Genomic DNA, 19,917 nt, shown 5'->3' on the forward strand with positions numbered 1-19,917 from the left:
AGCCTACATCAATCATCAGGGGGGGACAAGATCACGATCCCTAATGATCACTACAGCACAGATATTGTCTCTGGCCGAGAATCACTTACAATCCCTGTCGGTGGTTCATATAAAAGGGAGCTCAATATACAGGCGGACTACCTCAGTCGCCATACCCTGCGTCAGGGAGAATGGTCCCTAAACCAACACATATTCGATCAAATAGTCAATCTGTGGGGGTTGCCGATAATAGATCTATTTGCTACCAGGGAGAACAGGAAGGTCAGGAGGTTCGCATCCTTACACATAGCAGACCAACCATTCATAGTGGATTCCCTTCGCGTCCGTTGGGACTTCCAGCTAGGGGGAAAGGCATATGCTATGTGTCTAATTCCGATAGTTCTCAGGAAGATCCGAGAGGAAAGAGCCAGAGTGATTTTGATTGCTCCCTTCTGGCCCAGGAGGCCTTGGTTTTCTCTCCTCAGGACAATGTCTGTGACCGATCCCTGGGTGTTGCCAGTGGTTCCGGAACTCCTTTCTCAGGGTCCATTTCGTCATCCAAATTTGCAGACTCTTCACTTAACGGCTTGGAACTTGAGAGGGAGCTTCTGAAGTAGAGGGGGTTCTCTAGTGCTTTAATAGCTACCTTATTGAAAAGTAGGAAGGAGGTTACTACAAAGATCTATACAAAAATTTGGAAGAAGTTCCTTATGTTTTATCAGCAACCATTAGGAGATAATGCTCAAATTTCAGCTATTTTGGAATTTCTTCAAAAAGGCTGGGAATTGGGTTTAGCAGTCAACACTCTAAGAGTTCATGTTTCAGCCTTGGGAGCTCTATATAATAGTGATATAGCTGGTAATAGATGGGTTGCTAGGTTTATTAAAGCTTGTCAGCGTTCTAACCCAATCCATATTGTAAGAATACCCCCTTGGGATCTAAATTTGGTGCTTGAGGCGTTGACCGAACCTCCCTTTGAGCCTTTAGACTCTATTTCGATAAAAAATTTAACCTTAAAAACAGCCCTACTTTTAGCATTAACGTCTGCCAGGAGGGTCAGTGATATACATGCGTTATCAGTAGATCCTCCTTACCTAATAATTCTCCAGGATAAGATTGTCTTAAAACCTGATCCTGCATACTTGCCAAAAGTAGCAACTAAGTTTCATAGAAGTCAGGAGATTTATTTACCATCTTTCTATGAAAATCCAGGTTCAGAAGAGGAGAAAAAATATCATACCCTAGATGTTAAGAGGGCAATATTAGAATACCTGGATAGGACACAAAGCTGGAGACAGAGTAGGGCTCTGTTTATTTCTTTCCAGAATCGGAAAAAGGGTTCTGGTGTCACGAAAAACTCTATCGCCAGATGGATTAGAGAAGCGATATGTCTTGCCTACTCTGCCAGGGGAGTACCACCAGAAGGCATCAGGGCGCACTCCACTCGGGCCATGGCTTCATCCTGGGCGGAGAAGGCAGATGTTCCCATTGAAATGATATGTAAGGCGGCAACTTGGTCATCACCTTCCACCTTTTATAAACACTATCGCCTTGATCTATCTGCTAATTCCAGCTTACAGTTTGGCCGTTCAGTACTTAGTGCTGTGGTCCCTCCCAGTTAATAGTCTTTGAAAGTCTCTCGTTGTGGGTGCTGTCGTGGCGATAGGAAAACCGGTTTTTACGTACCGGTAATAGGATTTTACAGAGTCCACGACAGCACCCATACATTCCCCCCCCCCCCGTATTTAGTTACTTATTCCTGCACTCTGTTGGAAGGTGTGCCTTAGAGATCACTCTATAGAGGTGGTGGGATTTAGTAGTGTTTAAGATAATATTGTCATGTACTGATTCATTGGCGGTATCCCTTGTACTCTGGAACACAAACTGGAGGACGAGGGGTCCGCCCCTTTTTAACCTGTAGGTTCCTGTCCGGAAGGTGGGCGGATCCCCTCTCTCGTTGTGGGTGCTGTCGTGGACTCTGTAAAATCCTATTACCGGTACGTAAAAACCGGTTTCGCATGTTTTGTGCACATGATGCATTTTTTTCCGTGAAAAAAACGCATCGCGGTAAAAAACTCAGCATGTTCATTAATTTTGCGTTTTTTTTTGCGGATTTCCCACTATAATAAGCATTGGGAAATGTCCGGAAAAAAACGCATCAAAAATGCTCAAAAAAACGCATGCAGATTTCTTGCAGAAAATTTCAGGTTTTTCTCAGTAATTTTCTGCAAGAAATCTTGAATGTGTGCACATAGCCTTAAAGTGATTGCACCTTGTGTTCTGTGTCCCCTTCAGGACATACGTCTGAAATTCCCCTCAGAACAGATTCTGGAGGCATGCGCCGACGAGGCCATCAGACTGCAATGGTGCAGTGAATTTTGGACTTAAGCCCCAACCGGGACATAGAACGCAATGTGCATGCACCTTTAGATTGCACACAGGGAGACTTCTTTTTACTTAAGCCCCATTCACACCTCAGTATTTTACCTCAGTATTTGTAAGCCAAAACCAGGAGTGGAATAATTAGAGGAAAAGTATAATAGAAACATGGCACCACTTCTGTATTTATCACCCACTCCTGGTTTTGGCTTACAAATACTGATGTAAAATCCTGACAAAATATTGACCGTGTGAACGTGGCCTAAGCATGTGACTTATGAAGATAATTGCTTGCACCAGAAATTTTTAGGGGCTTCATAGCAAAAGGGGTGAATACATATACACATGACAATGTTTAGTTATTTTATCCCTTACATTGAATGTATGCCTATATTTTTTTCACTTCATCGACTTAGACTTTTTAGTGCTGATGAATCACACACAAATCGGATTACAAACATCTTTAAACACAGGCTGTAATTAGAGATGGGCAAAGCCCAACAGTAAAGTTTGGTGTCCATACCGAACAGCTACTGTTCAGGCACAGACACCGAACACAGACTTCACCAGGAAGTCCGTGTTACTGTTGGGGTTCGGCCCCCTTAACACCCGGGTGTTTGTCGTGCTGTCATGTGTATGACAGCACAGCAAACGCTGCTTGTGATCGGCAATAAAATCATCACCCTGATCAGACAGCCGTGGTTCCCATGCTGTCAAGTGACAGCGTGAGCCTGCAGCTGTGATCGGAGGTATAAAGTTTAACTTTGGTCACTGGTATCAGTTGATGGGACTATTGCTCCCATCAGCCAATGCCTGCTGCCGCTAATAACAGCTAGAGCAGCTGTGGTTGATGAGAATATTCGTCAGCTGGTACCTGCGCTCTAAATTAAATAATAATAATAAAAAATAAAAATCGACGTGGATTCCGCTGTAGTATTTTTGATAACCAGCCAAGCAAAACTGACAGCTGCAGGCTGCAACCCTCAGCCGTCAGCGTTAGCAAGAATAGAGTTTTTTTTATGCTGTTTTTTTAAACAACCAGCCCTGCTAAAGCAGACAGCTGGGGGCTGGTTTTCTCAGGCTGGTAAGAAGCCATGGATATTGGCCCCCGCCAGCCAAAAAATAGCAGGCTGCAGCCGCCCCAGAAAAGGCACATCTATTAGAATTGGCACTTTGCCTGGCTCTTCTCACTTGCCCTGTAGTGGTGGCAAGTGGGCTTCATATTTATAGTGTTGATGTCACCTTTGTATTATCTGATGACTTCAAACCCACAGATTAGTAATGGAGAGGCATCTACTTCCCTATGCTGGTTATGAAAATTATGTGGAAGCCCCATCAAATTTTTTTTTCATTTTTCTTTTTCTTTAAATTAAGTGTTTCTGTTTGGTTACAGCCTATGTAGGTTCATTCTGTTGAGTCTCCTACATAGGCTGCGGCAATCTGTGTGTTTGTGTGTGTGTTTGTTTACTTAATCGGTTTAGGCTACTTTCACACATCTGGTTTTTTGCATCAGGCACAATCCGGCGAACGTTGGAAAAACTGGATCCGGCGCAAATTGTGAAAAAATGATGCGACGGATCCGTTTTTTCGACGGATCCGGGTAGCATATCTAGAATATTGGATAAAAATAAAAATTGGAGCATGCTCAGTTTTAAAAAACGGAATCTGACGCCGGAATCCGTCATTTTCCGGATCCGGCTTCCATTCTAGCAAACAGTCGGAAGCACTGGATCCGGCGCTTCCGGCTTTTTTGCCGGAGACAAAAGAACGTTGCTAAGGATGTTTTTTCCAGAAACCGGAAACGGCAGATTTGCCAGATCCAGCGAAAACCGGACGGAACGCAATGTCATCCGGCGCAATCTGGCACTAATACAAGTCTATGGAAAAGAAACGGATCCAGCGGCAACATTCGCCAGATCCATTTTTTTTTTTAAATTTAGCCGGATTGAGCCTGACAGCGAAAACCTGATGTGTCAGCTGACGTGTGGCCATACGTCGCAATGCGTCGCTAATGCAAGTCTATGGAGAAAAAACGCATCCTGCGGGCAACTTTGCAGGATGCGGTTTTTCTCCCAAAATGACGCATTGCGACGTATGTCGCACAACGCAAGTGTGAAAGTAGCCTTAGTAATGTGGGTGTCGGGCTAACACCTTTTCATTACTAAGCATAGGGCTTGGTGTCAATGACAGCTGCTGCCACCAAGCACTAATACCAATACTCTGATGCTATTGCATTAGAATAGGTAGATACCAATGTTTGTGACAAATACAATTAGCACAGTGTGTGCTGCTTACTGTACATGTATTTAATTAATAAAATATATCGTAATTTTTCCACGGCGCTCGCACTGACTGCAGAAAGGTGAAGTGAGTTCATTGGCTGTGAACTTGTAGGACCTGTCTGACGGCACCGCATCTGGTGAACTTTCTCACGCTCGTGGTGCTCTCAGACAGACCGGGAAAAGGAGTTCACAGTGAGGCACTGAGCAGACTCTGCTCAGTGTCTCTGCTGGGTGCTATCGAGATGTAGCAGAGCTAGACCCGTCGTGGGACAAATGTATTAGCAGCATTTCTGCGGAATGGTGAGGAATATTGTTTTTTTTTTTTATTTTTAACTCTTTTGCAGATGACAAGGGTGTCGGTGGAATGGGCGATGTCGTAAGTATGGTTTAATTAAGATTTATTAAAGGAGTCTGTCATTCTTTCAATTAAAGGAATTTATTCTGGGTGTCTGTTTTTCTACATGTGGATATGGGGTTAGTAATGGGGGCGTCTTATTGACATCTCTCCATTACTAACCTCGGGGCTTGATGTCACCTGACAATACAAAGGTGACAGCAACCCCCCCTCCAACTATCACCCCGCTTGCCCCTGCTACAGGGCAGAGGGAAGAGCAAGGCTAAATGCCAGAAATGGCGCATCTTAGAGATGCGCCTTTTCTGGGGCGGCTGAGAGCTGATGTTTTTATCCTGGGGGGGGGCAGTATCCATAGCCCCTTCCTAGGCTAATAATATCAGCCCGCAGCTGTCTGCATAGCCTTTGCTGGTTATTTACTTATAGGGGGACCCTACATAATCTTTTTTTTTTTCTTTTAGGGTCCCCCATTTTATATAGTTGTGAGCTGATATCAATAGCCTGGGAAGCTCCATGGGTATTACCCTCCTTCCCAGGTTATAAACCTAGTCTCCCAGCCATCACCTTTCCCTCTGTTGGTTCCGACAATTACGCCGGAGCCCAAGCCATTTTTTCAGAATTTTAATCTTTTATTAAATACATCTACAGTAAGCTGCATATACACTGCACTAATTGTATGTCTCTGACATCTGTATATCTACCTATACTGTATGTAATCCATCTATTCTATGCTGTTGAGTTCTGCTGTGATTTTTCATCACTTTTGTCACTCTGCGATTTTACTGTATGCGGCAGATGAATTGCCGGCTTTTCAAAGGATATCAGTGTGGAAAAATTGGACAGTACTCGCATGATCCGAGTGCTGTGCAATTTTTTTTTTTTTTCTCGCACCCACAGGCTTGCATTGGCGAGTCTCGGTGACAAGCGCAGCATGCTGCTATTTTACACGCACGCCGGACCTGCCCCATAGATTAACACTGGGCCGAGTGCTGTGCAATGTTTTCTCGCATGACGCTGGCCTAACTCATGTTTTTGAACACACTGCTATTATTTTGAGCACTACGGTATATGCCCATATGACGGCTAAGGAGGTTGATCTTGGGTTAGGTTGATCTAACTGACAAATTCCCTTTAATTATGTGTAAATGTTCTGTCCAGTGCTAATTACCGTATTTTGTAAATGACTTGTTTTTTCCCATTAATTTGGGCTTTACATTGCCTTTTTTGCACTGAGGGTGCATCCGTACTCTAGACTGTAATATAGTATACTAATACTTGTATTATTTTGTTTTGCTCTATTTTAGAGAGCAGTGGTGCGGATGGATGAATCCAGAGAACAGCAGATTACACGACTTCTGAACTCTGTGCAAACGCAGAACAAGGATGTGAAGCAGGAGCCGTGCTTGGAGGAGTCCTGGTGGGCTACGGAGAATGAAAGGTGCTCTTGTTATTAAGAACTATGGGGGGCAGTAATTCAGTAATTGAGCCATTTACATCTCTGCACTTCTACAAGACTCATCCAGTTTCTGATTTAAAAAAAAAAAAAATCAGTGTTTTTTTAGACTTGGGCCTCCTATCCAGTTATGAAGCTTGTTCCCCTGGGCTAAACACCTTTCCCATTATTGTCCCGACATGTCGGCTATTCTCATTGTTGTGGTTCTGGGGTCCCCACTCATTTCAATTCTTTGGGTAAGTAGAAAAAGCTTTCTACTCATTACTTTACAGCCAGAAGATCCAACGACTCTTCTGCTTTTGTGAAGTGTGATCATATCTGCATTTGTACACAAGAAGAGAAGTAGCGGGCACCACAATAAATGAAAAAATCAAAAAATCCGGGATCAACCATATGCATATATAAGAACCATGAAACACTAAACAAGAAAAAGGATATGCATACTACTGGGATCAACCAGAAAATAATTTTATTAATGCAAAAAACACACAAAGCAAGGTAGAACATACACTTAAAAACATTTAAAATCCAAAAAACAAATACATGGTCCATACACTATGTGTAAAACCCCCAGCAGGTGGAACCCAAATGCCACCAGCACCCAATAAATTACAATATATCAAACAAATGGCATTTATATATACACATCCAATCAAAGACCACCCATCTGCTATCGGCTATACCCTACCTATATCCTGCAAATGGAACACTCAATAGTGTAAGGAATCGGACACAAATTTCATATCCTAGGCATGGTTACCAAAGTCGTGCCCCACCAAGGCATGTGCCATGAAGTAGTTAATAGGCGTGACCCCCAAACCTGGGAGCAAAACAAATACTAAGGTCCAGGATCCTAACAGTAAAACTCACAAAGATAGGCGCCAGGTAGAGATGCAGCAGTAAAGATGCTAATAAAGGTGCTCGTGCTGGGGGGCGTGAAAACCCCACGCGTATCGACGCTATGTAAACGTCTTCATCAGGGGAGATATGGAATACAGACGCCCGACCTTGCTTTTATATAGTGAAATGAGCCATAATATTTACCACCTGTGAGGATGCGCGCCGTGCAGATTTCCCAAAGCGTGTGCTGGTCGGTTACCATTTCCGGTTCAAAGAGAACTTCATCATCGCGCCTGCGTAGGAGAGTAACCCAGCCGGCAAAATAGAAGCTGCGCGCTGGTGAACGTCTCTCCAGTGTGGAATTATCACAGCCCAATGAGCAAGAAGCTCATCGTGGGTTGCGCCTGCGTAGTCCAGCAAAGAAGGGAGGGAGGGAGGGAGGGGGGAGCTCGGCACAGGTCAAGAGATGCCACAGTCAGTGCCTGCACAGATAAGCAGCACTGTCACACTAATTTAACCCATTACAGGACTCAAAAATATTAGATGTAGCTACAGCGCCATGATCTATAATAAAAACGCCAATACAATACATATGCTTGCGTACAAAGAGAAAGCTGTAGCATAGTATGTAGGTGTAGTAAGGAGCTTACAGCCCTATTAGGGCTACCAGCCCCCCTGCTCAACACAAGTGTTAGGGACCCAGAAAAGCTGGGTCACCAAAGCCACTAAAGTTCGGTATAGCCCAGGTGCTAACAGCACCCCAATTTCAGGCTACCATGATTTAAGAAGGAATTTTTTGGGAGAGTTGTTTTGGACCGGTCCAAAGAGAGGAGGGGGGGGGAAGGAAAAAAGGGGGAAAGGGGGATTTTTCCCAATACCCCTATGATAAAGCAGTAGTGAAGCCTCCCCTTAGTAAGGGTGCATTATAAAGAATGGTCGCGCAGTGTAACAGCCAGGCAAAAGAAGAGTCAGGCAAAAATAAAGGGTGGAACGCTCTTAGTGACAACTTTCTTATAATATTTTTACTAAATACCATTAATTCTAAAGGCAGACATAGATCGCCAATAGTGACCGGACACAAAATAGCAAACCCTAACCAATGAAGACACTAAAACTGTGTAAAACAGGAGAAAAGAGATACAGGCACAGCTCGACACAACCACCAGCCATGCCCTGATACTCCTATCTCATCTGGTGATGTAAATTGAGGGTCCCATAAGAGATGTAACAAGGGGACAATAATACAGATTACATATCGTATAATACAGTCAAATAATAAACAATGCTTCAATGAGATACATAAAAGACAAATAGTCCCGTCATAGACGAAGTCAGTGGATCAGGAATGGAAGGGCCAGTCATCCAAGAGAAGTATTCCACCTAGGAGGGAGCCGAAGGAGGATAAATAAGTCCGCAGGCTCTGAAACAAGATATAAAACATAAGTATCCAAAAACACAGACACAGACTCAGGTGTGTGGAACCAGGGCCCACATCCCTCACATTTGTTTATAAAAGCCGGTGTACAGAAGTTCCTCGTTCATGCCTACCGGGGCCAGACTATTGAGGTTGTAAATCCATTTGGATTCTCTCCTTAAAAGCTCGGGCACTACACTTCCACCCCTGATGTCCGTCCTAACCACTTCCAAGCCCATGACCCTTAGTCCCGTTGATGATCCCCCATGATGGTGTAGAAAATGTGCGGCCACCGAGGAAAGCTGCTTACCTTTATCCAAGTCCTTCTGGGCCGTGTTGATATTGGATAGATGTTGCTGTGTCCGGCGCCTCAGTTCCTGAGTGGTATAACCCACATAGAGCTTTGGACAACTGCAAATCAAAGCATAGACAAGGTTTCGAGTACGACAGTTAAAATATCCAGTGACCTGGATCCTGTCCGGGCTGCTCGGGAGAAATATCCCTTTATCAGCTATCACATAGCTACAGATATTGCACCTACCACACGGATAGGACCCATGGATACTGCTGCCCGTCCTTGTTTTGGTGGTTTCCCGTCTGAAGTGACTTAACACTAGTTCATCCTTCAGATTCTTAGACCTTCTCGCCACCATCTTGGGGGTGTTCGAAAGCCATGGTGAAAGCTTGGGTTCTGTCAGCAAAATATCCCAATTCTTTTTGAGTATCGTATACACATCGCTCCATTGGTTGTGGTAAGTGGTAACCAGATTGATGGTCCGAACTGGGGTCCTGCTTTTGGGCTTTAAGATCTCCTCACGTAAGACCTGCTGGGAATGCTGGTATGCCTGGGTAATGATCTTCCTAGGATACCCTCTGGCCCGGAATCTCCCCGTCAACTTACGTGATTCCGCCCGAAAATCAGTCGTAGTGGTGCAATTTCTCTTCACCCTAAGGAATTGGCCCTTAGGTATGCTATTCCGTAGATGAGTCGGGTGGGCGCTTGAGTAATGGAGCAAACTGTTCGTAGCCGTTTTTTTACGGTGCAGACTGGTCACCAGGCCATTTCCCCTAATAGAGATCTTAAGGTCTAGGAAGTCTACCAAAGTAGCAGAGATGTGCGAGGTCAGTTTGATCCCCCAAGAATTCTCATTAAGCTGGTCGATGAAGCGGTTGCACCCATCCAGGGTCCCAGTCCACAGAAATAGGACGTCATCTATGAATCTGTACCATTTAGGCACAGATTCCTTGAAGCATCGTTGTTTATAGACATGTTCCTCCTCCCACCAACCCATAAACAAATTTGCATACGCGGGTGCACATTTCGCGCCCATTGCGGTACCCGCCGCTTGCCTATAATAAGTGCGATCAAATACAAAATAATTTTTCTCAAGCACCAATTTCAAGAGGTCAAGAAGGAAAGAGTCATGATCCCTGTCCCTGCTGGATACCCGGTCTAGGAAGTAAGCCACCGCTCCAATCCCCAAAGGATGCGCTATACTTGTATAAAGGGACTCAACATCCAAGGTAACAATGTAGGTATCCGCTGGTAATTCGAGACTGCTGATCTGTTCAATAAGATGCATTGAATCTCTTATGTAGGAGCCTAGGGAGTAGACATGGGGTTGCAAGAAAAAATCAAGATAAGTGCAGGGCCTTTCAAACAGTCCTCCTATCCCTGAAATTATTGGCCTACCTGGGGGGTTATCCAATCGCTTGTGTACCTTTGGAAGCATATAAAACGTTGGTACTCTGGGCGTATCAGTTGTCAAAAATCCCTTCTCTTTTTTGTTTATAATTCCCAGGTCAAAAGCAGTTCGAATTAGACGATCCAATTGTCCTTTAAAGATGTCCGTTGGGTCTGACGGAAGGACCTGGTAATGGAAGGTATTAGACAACTGGCGTTTAGCTTCCGACAGATAAAGTTCTTTCGGCCAAATCACCACATTACCCCCCTTGTCAGCTTCCTTTATGACAAAGGAGTCCTGTTTTCTAAGGTGCTGAAGGCCAAGCCACTCTTCCCTGGTAAGATTCTTATGGCCCCCCTTTTTCAGGTTCAAATTACGGATATCCTTACTGACTGTGTCAAAAAATATTTGAACTACCGGAAAAAGGAAAAGCGCTGGAGTGGCCTGTGAAGGTATACGCCCAGTAAATCTCTTTGACTCACCAGGTCCCCTCTCGTTCTCCTCCAGTAGTTCCAGTATCTCATTGAAGCATTGTTTATTATTTGACTGTATTATACGATATGTAATCTGTATTATTGTCCCCTTGTTACATCTCTTATGGGACCCTCAATTTACATCACCAGATGAGATAGGAGTATCAGGGCATGGCTGGTGGTTGTGTCGAGCTGTGCCTGTATCTCTTTTCTCCTGTTTTACACAGTTTTAGTGTCTTCATTGGTTAGGGTTTGCTATTTTGTGTCCGGTCACTATTGGCGATCTATGTCTGCCTTTAGAATTAATGGTATTTAGTAAAAATATTATAAGAAAGTTGTCACTAAGAGCGTTCCACCCTTTATTTTTGCCTGACTCTTCTTTTGCCTGGCTGTTACACTGCGCGACCATTCTTTATAATGCACCCTTACTAAGGGGAGGCTTCACTACTGCTTTATCATAGGGGTATTGGGAAAAATCCCCCTTTCCCCCTTTTTTCCTTCCCCCCCCCTCCTCTCTTTGGACCAGTCCAAAACAACTCTCCCAAAAAATTCCTTCTTAAATCATGGTAGCCTGAAATTGGGGTGCTGTTAGCACCTGGGCTATACCGAACTTTAGTGGCTTTGGTGACCCAGCTTTTCTGGGTCCCTAACACTTGTGTTGAGCAGGGGGGCTGGTAGCCCTAATAGGGCTGTAAGCTCCTTACTACACCTACATACTATGCTACAGCTTTCTCTTTGTACGCAAGCATATGTATTGTATTGGCGTTTTTATTATAGATCATGGCGCTGTAGCTACATCTAATATTTTTGAGTCCTGTAATGGGTTAAATTAGTGTGACAGTGCTGCTTATCTGTGCAGGCACTGACTGTGGCATCTCTTGACCTGTGCCGAGCTCCCCCCTCCCTCCCTCCCTCCCTCCCTTCTTTGCTGGACTACGCAGGCGCAACCCACGATGAGCTTCTTGCTCATTGGGCTGTGATAATTCCACACTGGAGAGACGTTCACCAGCGCGCAGCTTCTATTTTGCCGGCTGGGTTACTCTCCTACGCAGGCGCGATGATGAAGTTCTCTTTGAACCGGAAATGGTAACCGACCAGCACACGCTTTGGGAAATCTGCACGGCGCGCATCCTCACAGGTGGTAAATATTATGGCTCATTTCACTATATAAAAGCAAGGTCGGGCGTCTGTATTCCATATCTCCCCTGATGAAGACGTTTACATAGCGTCGATACGCGTGGGGTTTTCACGCCCCCCAGCACGAGCACCTTTATTAGCATCTTTACTGCTGCATCTCTACCTGGCGCCTATCTTTGTGAGTTTTACTGTTAGGATCCTGGACCTTAGTATTTGTTTTGCTCCCAGGTTTGGGGGTCACGCCTATTAACTACTTCATGGCACATGCCTTGGTGGGGCACGACTTTGGTAACTATGCCTAGGATATGAAATTTGTGTCCGATTCCTTACACTACTGAGTGTTCCATTTGCAGGGTATAGGTAGGGTATAGCCGATAGCAGATGGGTGGTCTTTGATTGGATGTGTATATATAAATGCCATTTGTTTGATATATTGTAATTTATTGGGTGCTGGTGGCATTTGGGTTCCACCTGCTGGGGGTTTTACACATAGTGTATGGACCATGTATTTGTTTTTTGGATTTTAAATGTTTTTAAGTGTATGTTCTACCTTGCTTTGTGTGTTTTTTGCATTAATAAAATTATTTTCTGGTTGATCCCAGTAGTATGCATATCCTTTTTCTTGTTTAGTGTTTCATCATATCTGCATTTCTTACTGGCAGAATCTGTCGCGGATTTGGAGACCATATCAGCAGTGGAGACTTTCTCCTGTGTGAACAAGTGGTTATAGCGTATATCAGGACTTTATCAGGAAAGTCGAAGGATTCCACCTGGAATAAAAAAAAACCTTACATATTTAATTGGTACAGTGCGATTATTTCCGGAGGGGTGCTCCCAGCATAGAGATTGGCCATCTGTGCGTTATTTGTGGGGCTCCGACCATTGCCGGAGCAAAGTGACTCCGCTTGTGCTGCTGCCACTTGTTCTATCATAGGGTTAAATCTGTTTTATAATGTCTCTGTTCATTTCAGAAATACTGTGGCCCCCGATATCAAGCTGCCAGTAGACATTGTGAAAGATGCCTGGGATGACGATGACGACGATGAGAAATTCTCAGAATCCTGTTATGGAGAAAATAGAATAAGCGCAGCCTTGGATCGACGTCTTAAAGAAGAACTGCAGGATAAAAGGACCGATTATAGATATCTGGAAATGCAGGTGCCTCTTACATAGGATTTCCACCCTGAATGTAAAATCAGCCATGTACTATTCAAAGAGTTTTCCACAAGACTGAATATTGATGACCAATGCTTTGGATATGTCAACAATATTAGATGGGTGAGGGGCTAACACCTGGCCCCCCTACTGATCAGCTTCTAACTAGTCTGGCTTTGGCCAGATATAAGCAGTGTGATGAAGTGGTGCACCGCTCTCTGGTACTGCAGATCAGCTGAGGCCAGATATAAGCAGTGTGATGAACCTGTATACCGCTCTGTGGTACTGCAGATCAGCTGAGGCCAGATATAAGCAGTGTGATGAAGCAGTACACCGCTCTCTGGTACTGCGGATCAGCTGAGGCCAGATATAAGCAGTGTGATGAAGCGGTGCACTGCTCTCTGGTACTGCAGCTCAGCTGAGGCCAGATATAAGCAGTGTGATGAAGCAGTACACTGCTCTCTGGTACTGCAGATCAGCTGAGGCCAGATACAGTGCCTACAAGTAGTATTCAACCCCCTGCAGATTTAGCAGGTTTAAGAAGATGCAAATAAGTTAGAGCCTTCAAACTTCAAACAAGAGCAGGATTTATTAACAGATACATAAATCTTACAAACCAAAAAGTTTTGTTGCTCAGTTAAATTTTTATAAATTTTAAACATAAAAGTGTGGGTCAATTATTCAACCCCTAGGTTTAAAATTTTGTGGACTAACCTTTGTTTGCAATTACAGCTAATAATCGTCTTTTATAAGACCTGATCAGGCTGGTACAGGTCTCTGGAGTTATCTTGGCCCACTCCTCCATGCAGATCTTCTCCAAGTTATCAAGGTTCTTTGTGTGTCTCATGTGGACTTTAATCTTGAGCTCGTTCCACAAGTTTTCAATTGGGTTAAGGTCAGGAGACTGACTAGGCCACTGCAACACCTTGATTTTTTGCCTCTTGAACCAGGCCTTGCTTTTCTTGGCTGTGTGCTTTGGGTCGTTGTCTTGTTGGAAGATGAAATGACGACCCATCTTAAGATCCTTGATGGAGGAGCGGAGGTTCTTGGCCAAAATCTCCAGGTAGGCCGTGCTATCCATCTTCCCATGGATGCGGACCAGATGGCCAGGCCCCTTGGCTGAGAAACAGCCCCACAGCATGATGCTGCCACCACCATGCTTGACTGTAGGGATGGTATTCTTGGGGTCGTATGCAGTGCCATCCAGTCTCCAAACGTCACGTGTGTGGTTGGCACCAAAGTTCTCGATCGAGGTCTCATCAGACCAGAGAACCTTGAACCAGTCAGTCTCAGAGTCCTCCAAGTGATCATGAGCAAACTGTAGACGAGCCTTGACATGACGCTTTGAAAGTAAAGGTACCTTACGGGCTCGTCTGGAACGGAGACCATTGCGGTGGAGTACGTTACTTATGGTATTGACTGAAACCAATGTCCCCACTGCCATGAGATCTTCCCGGAGCTCCTTCCTTGTTGTCCTTGGGTTAGCCTTGACTCTTCGGACAAGCCTGGCCTCGGCACGGGAGGAAACTTTCAAAGGCTGTCCAGGCCATGGAAGGCTAACAGTAGTTCCATAAGCCTTCCACTTCCGGATGATGCTCCCAACAGTGGAGACAGGTAGGCCCAACTCCTTGGAAAGGGTTTTGTACCCCTTGCCAGCCTTGTGACCCTCCACGATCTTGTCTCTGATGGCCTTGGAATGCTCCTTTGTCTTTCCCATGTTGACCATGTATGAGTGCTGTTCACAAGTTTGGGGAGGGTCTTAAATAGTCAGAAAAGGCTGGAAAAAGAGATAATTAATCCAAACATGTGAAGCTCATTGTTCTTTGTGCCTGAACTACTTCATAATACTTTAGGGGAACCAAACAGAATTCTGGTGGGTTGAGGGGTTGAATAATAAATGACCCTCTGAAACAACTTTTCACAATTTAAAAAAAAAAAATAAACAAAGAAATAACATTCTTTTTTGCTGCAGTGCATTTCACACTTCCAGGCTGATCTACAGTCCAAATGTCACAATGCCAAGTTAATTCCAAATGTGTAAACCTGCTAAATCTGCAGGGGGTTGAATACTACTTGTAGGCACTGTATAAGCAGTGTGATGAAGTGGTGCACTGCTCTCTGGTACTGCAGATCAGCTGAGGCCAGATATAAGCAGTGTGATGAACCTGTATACCGCTCTCTGGTACTGCAGATCAGCTGAGGCCAAATATAAGCAGTGGGATGAAGCGGTGCACTGCTCTCTGGTACTGCAGATCAGCTGAGGCCAGATATAAGCAGTGTGATGAAGCAGTACACTGCTCTCTGGTACTGCAGATCAGCTGAGGCCAGATATAAGCAGTGGGATGAAGCGGTGCACTGCTCTCTGGTACTGCAGATCAGCTGAGGCCAGATATAAGCAGTGTGATGAAGCGGTATACCGCTCTCTGGTACTGCAGATCAGCTGAGGCCAGATATAAGCAGTGGGATGAAGCGGTGCACTGCTCTCTGGTACTGCAGATCAGCTGAGGCCAGATATAAGCAGTGGGATGAAGCCGTACACCGCTCTCTGGTACTGCAGATCAGCTGAGGCCAGATATAAGCAGTGGGATGAAGCCGTACACCGCTCTCTGGTACTGCGGATCAGCTGAGGCCAGATATAAGCAGTGTGATGAAGCGGTACACTGCTCTCTGGTACTGCAGATCAGCTGAGGCCAGATATAAGCAGTGGGATGAAGCCGTACACCGCTCTCTGGTACTGCAGATCAGCTGAGGCCAGATATAAGCAGTGGGATGAAGCGGTGCACCGTTCTCTGGTACTGCAGATCAGCTGAGGCCAGATATAAGCAGTGGGATGAAGCGGTGCTCTTATCTCTGGTACTGCAGATCAGCTGAGGCCAGATATAAGCAGTGTGATGAAGCGGTGCACTGCTCTCTGGTACTGCAGATCAGCTGAGGTCAGATATAAGCAGTGTGATGAAGCCGTGCACCGCTCTCTGGTACTGCAGATCAGCTGAGGCCAGATATAAGCAGTGGGATGAATTGGTACACCGCTCTCTGGTACTGCAGATCAGCTGAGGCCAGATATAAGCAGTGGGATGAAGCGGTGCACTGCTCTCTGGTACTGTAGATCAGCTGAGGACAGATATAAGCAGTGAGATGAAGCGGTGCACCGCTCTCTGGTACTGCAGATCAGCTGAGGCCAGATATAAGCAGTGAGATGAAGCGGTGCACTGCTCTCTGGTACTGCAGATCAGCTGAGGCCAGATATAAGCAGTGTGATGAAGCGGTGCACTGCTCTCTGGTACTGCAGATCAGCTGAGGCCAGATATAAGCAGTGTGATGAAGCGGTACACTGCACTCTGGTACTGGAGATCAGCTGAGGCCAGATATAAGCAGTGTGATGAAGTGGTGCACTGCTCTCTGGTACTGCAGATCAGCTGAGGCCAGATACAGTGGGGCAAAAAAGTATTTAGTCATTCAGCATTAGTGCAAGTTCCACCACTTAAAAAGATGAGAGGCGTCTGTAATTTACATCTTAGGTAGACCTCAACTATGGGAGACAAACTGAGAAAAAAAAATCCAGAAAATCACATTGTCTGTTTTTTTATCATTTTATTTGCATATTATGGTGGAAAATAAGTATTTGGTCAGAAACAAAATTTCATCTCAATACTTTGTAATATATCCTTTATTGGCAATGACAGAGGTCAAACGTTTTCTGTAAGTCTTCACAAAGTTGCCACACACTGTTGTTGGTATGTTGGCCCATTCCTCCATGCAGATCTCCTCTAGAGCAGTGATGTTTTTGGCTTTTCGCTTGGCAACACGGACTTTCAACTCCCTCCAAAGGTTTTCTATAGGGTTGAGATCTGGAGACTGGCTAGGCCACTCCAGGACCTTGAAATGCTTCTTACGAAGCCACTCCTTCGTTGCCCTGGTGGTGTGCTTTGGATCATTGTCATGTTGAAAGACCCAGCCACGTTTCATCTTCAATGCCCTTGCTGATGGAAGGAGGTTTGCACTCAAAATCTCACGATACATGGCCCCATTCATTCTTTCATGTACCCGGATCAGTCGTCCTGGCCCCTTTGCAGAGAAACAGCCCCAAAGCATGATGTTTCCACCACCATGCTTTACAGTAGGTATGGTGTTTGATGGATGCAACTCAGTATTCTTTTTCCTCCAAACACGACAAGTTGTGTTTCTACCAAACAGTTCCAGTTTGGTTTCATCAGACCATAGGACATTCTCCCAAAACTCCTCTGGATCATCCAAATGCTCTCTAGCAAACTTCAGACGGGCCCGGACATGTACTGGCTTAAGCAGTGGGACACGTCTGGCACTGCAGGATCTGAGTCCATGGTGGCGTAGTGTGTTACTTATGGTAGGCCTTGTTACATTGGTCCCAGCTCTCTGCAGTTCATTCACTAGGTCCCCCCGCGTGGTTCTGGGATTTTTGCTCACCGTTCTTGTGATCATTCTGACCCCACGGGGTGGGATTTTGCGTGGAGCCCCAGATCGAGGGAGATTATCAGTGGTCTTGAATGTCTTCCATTTTCTAATTATTGCTCCCACTGTTGATTTCTTCACTCCAAGCTGGTTGGCTATTGCAGATTCAGTCTTCCCAGCCTGGTGCAGGGCTACAATTTTGTTTCTGGTGTCCTTTGACAGCTCTTTGGTCTTCACCATAGTGGAGTTTGGAGTCAGACTGTTTGAGGGTGTGCACAGGTGTCTTTTTATACTGATAACAAGTTTAAACAGGTGCCATTACTACAGGTAATGAGTGGAGGAAAGAGGAGACTCTTAAAGAAGAAGTTACAGGTCTGTGAAAGCCAGAAATCTTGATTGTTTGTTTCTGACCAAATACTTATTTTCCACCATAATATGCAAATAAAATGATAAAAAAACAGACAATGTGATTTTCTGGATTTTTTTTTCTCAGTTTGTCTCCCATAGTTGAGGTCTACCTATGATGTAAATTACAGACACCTCTCATCTTTTTAAGTGGTGGAACTTGCACTATTGCTGAATGACTAAATACTTTTTTGCCCCACTGTATAAGCAGTGAGATGAAGCGGTGCACTGCTCTCTGGTACTGCAGATCAGCTGAGGCCAGATATAAGCAGTGTGATGAACCTGTATACCGCTCTCTGGTACTGCAGATCAGCTGAGGCCAGATATATGCAGTGTGATGAAGCAGTACACCGCTCTCTGGTACTGCGGATCAGCTGAGGCCAGATATAAGCAGTGTGATGAAGCGGTACACTGCTCTCTGGTACTGCAGATCAGCCGAGGCCAGATATAAGCAGTGGGATGAAGCCGTACACCGCTCTCAGGTACTGCAGATCAGCTGAGGCCAGATATAAGCAGTGGGATGAAGCCGTACACCGCTCTCTGGTACTGCGGATCAGCTGAGGCCAGATATAAGCAGTGGGATGAAGCCGTACACCGCTCTCTGGTACTGCAGATCAGCTGAGGCCAGATATAAGCAGTGTGATGAAGCGGTACACTGCTCTCTGGTACTGGAGATCAGCTGAGGCCAGATATAAGCAGTGTGATGAAGTGGTGCACTGCTCTCTGGTACTGCAGATCAGCTGAGGCCAGATATAAGCAGTGTGATGAACCTGTATACCGCTCTCTGGTACTGCAGATCAGCTGAGGTCAGATATATGCAGTGTGATGAAGCAGTACACCGCTCTCTGGTACTGCGGATCAGCTGAGGCCAGATATAAGCAGTGTGATGAAGCGGTGCACTGCTCTCTGGTACTGCAGATCAGCCGAGGCCAGATATAAGCAGTGGGATGAAGCGGTGCACTGCTCTCTGGTACTGCAGATCAGCTGAGGCCAGATATAAGCAGTGTGATGAAGCGGTATACCGCTCTCTGGTACTGCAGATCAGCTGAGGCCAGATATAAGCAGTGGGATGAAGCGGTGCACTGCTCTCTGGTACTGCAGATCAGCTGAGGCCAGATATAAGCAGTGGGATGAAGCCGTACACCGCTCTCTGGTACTGCAGATCAGCTGAGGCCAGATATAAGCAGTGGGATGAAGCCGTACACCGCTCTCTGGTACTGCAGATCAGCTGAGGCCAGATATAAGCAGTGGGATGAAGCGGTGCTCTTATCTCTGGTACTGCAGATCAGCTGAGGTCAGATATAAGCAGTGTGATGAAGCCGTGCACTGCTCTCTGGTACTGCAGATCAGCTGAGGCCAGATATAAGCAGTGGGATGAATTGGTACACCGCTCTCTGGTACTGCAGATCAGCTGAGGCCAGATATAAGCAGTGGGATGAAGCGGTGCACTGCTCTCTGGTACTGCAGATCAGCTGAGGACAGATATAAGCAGTGAGATGAAGCGGTGCACCGCTCTCTGGTACTGCAGATCAGCTGAGGCCAGATATAAGCAGTGAGATGAAGCGGTGCACTGCTCTCTGGTACTGCAGATCAGCTGAGGCCAGATATAAGCAGTGGGATGAAGCGGTGCACTGCTCTCTGGTACTGCAGATCAGCTGAGGACAGATATAAGCAGTGAGATGAAGCGGTGCACCGCTCTCTGGTACTGCAGATCAGCTGAGGCCAGATATAAGCAGTGAGATGAAGCGGTGCACTGCTCTCTGGTACTGCAGATCAGCTGAGGCCAGATATAAGCAGTGAGATGAAGCGGTGCACTGCTCTCTGGTACTGCAGATCAGCTGAGGCCAGATATAAGCAGTGGGATGAAGCGGTGCACTGCTCTCTGGTACTGCAGATCAGCTGAGGCCAGATATAAGCAGTGAGATGAAGCGGTGC

The 19,917-nt window shown here is 45.6% G+C and overlaps 1 protein-coding gene across 1 annotated transcript in view; it reads left to right on the top strand.

Annotated features, from left to right (window-relative positions):
• DHX36 (DEAH-box helicase 36) overlaps positions 1–19,917 on the top strand; it is a 103,283-nt gene that overhangs the window by 12,966 nt on the left and 70,400 nt on the right. The window contains exons 2-3 of the mRNA XM_077290716.1: positions 6,297–6,430; positions 12,966–13,152. Coding sequence (XP_077146831.1) covers positions 6,297–6,430; positions 12,966–13,152 — 321 coding nt within the window. The remainder of the gene's footprint in view (positions 1–6,296; positions 6,431–12,965; positions 13,153–19,917) is intronic.

Source organism: Ranitomeya variabilis, chromosome 2, assembly GCF_051348905.1.
Source record: "Ranitomeya variabilis isolate aRanVar5 chromosome 2, aRanVar5.hap1, whole genome shotgun sequence".
In the NCBI taxonomy this organism is placed as follows: Eukaryota; Metazoa; Chordata; class Amphibia; order Anura; family Dendrobatidae; genus Ranitomeya; species Ranitomeya variabilis.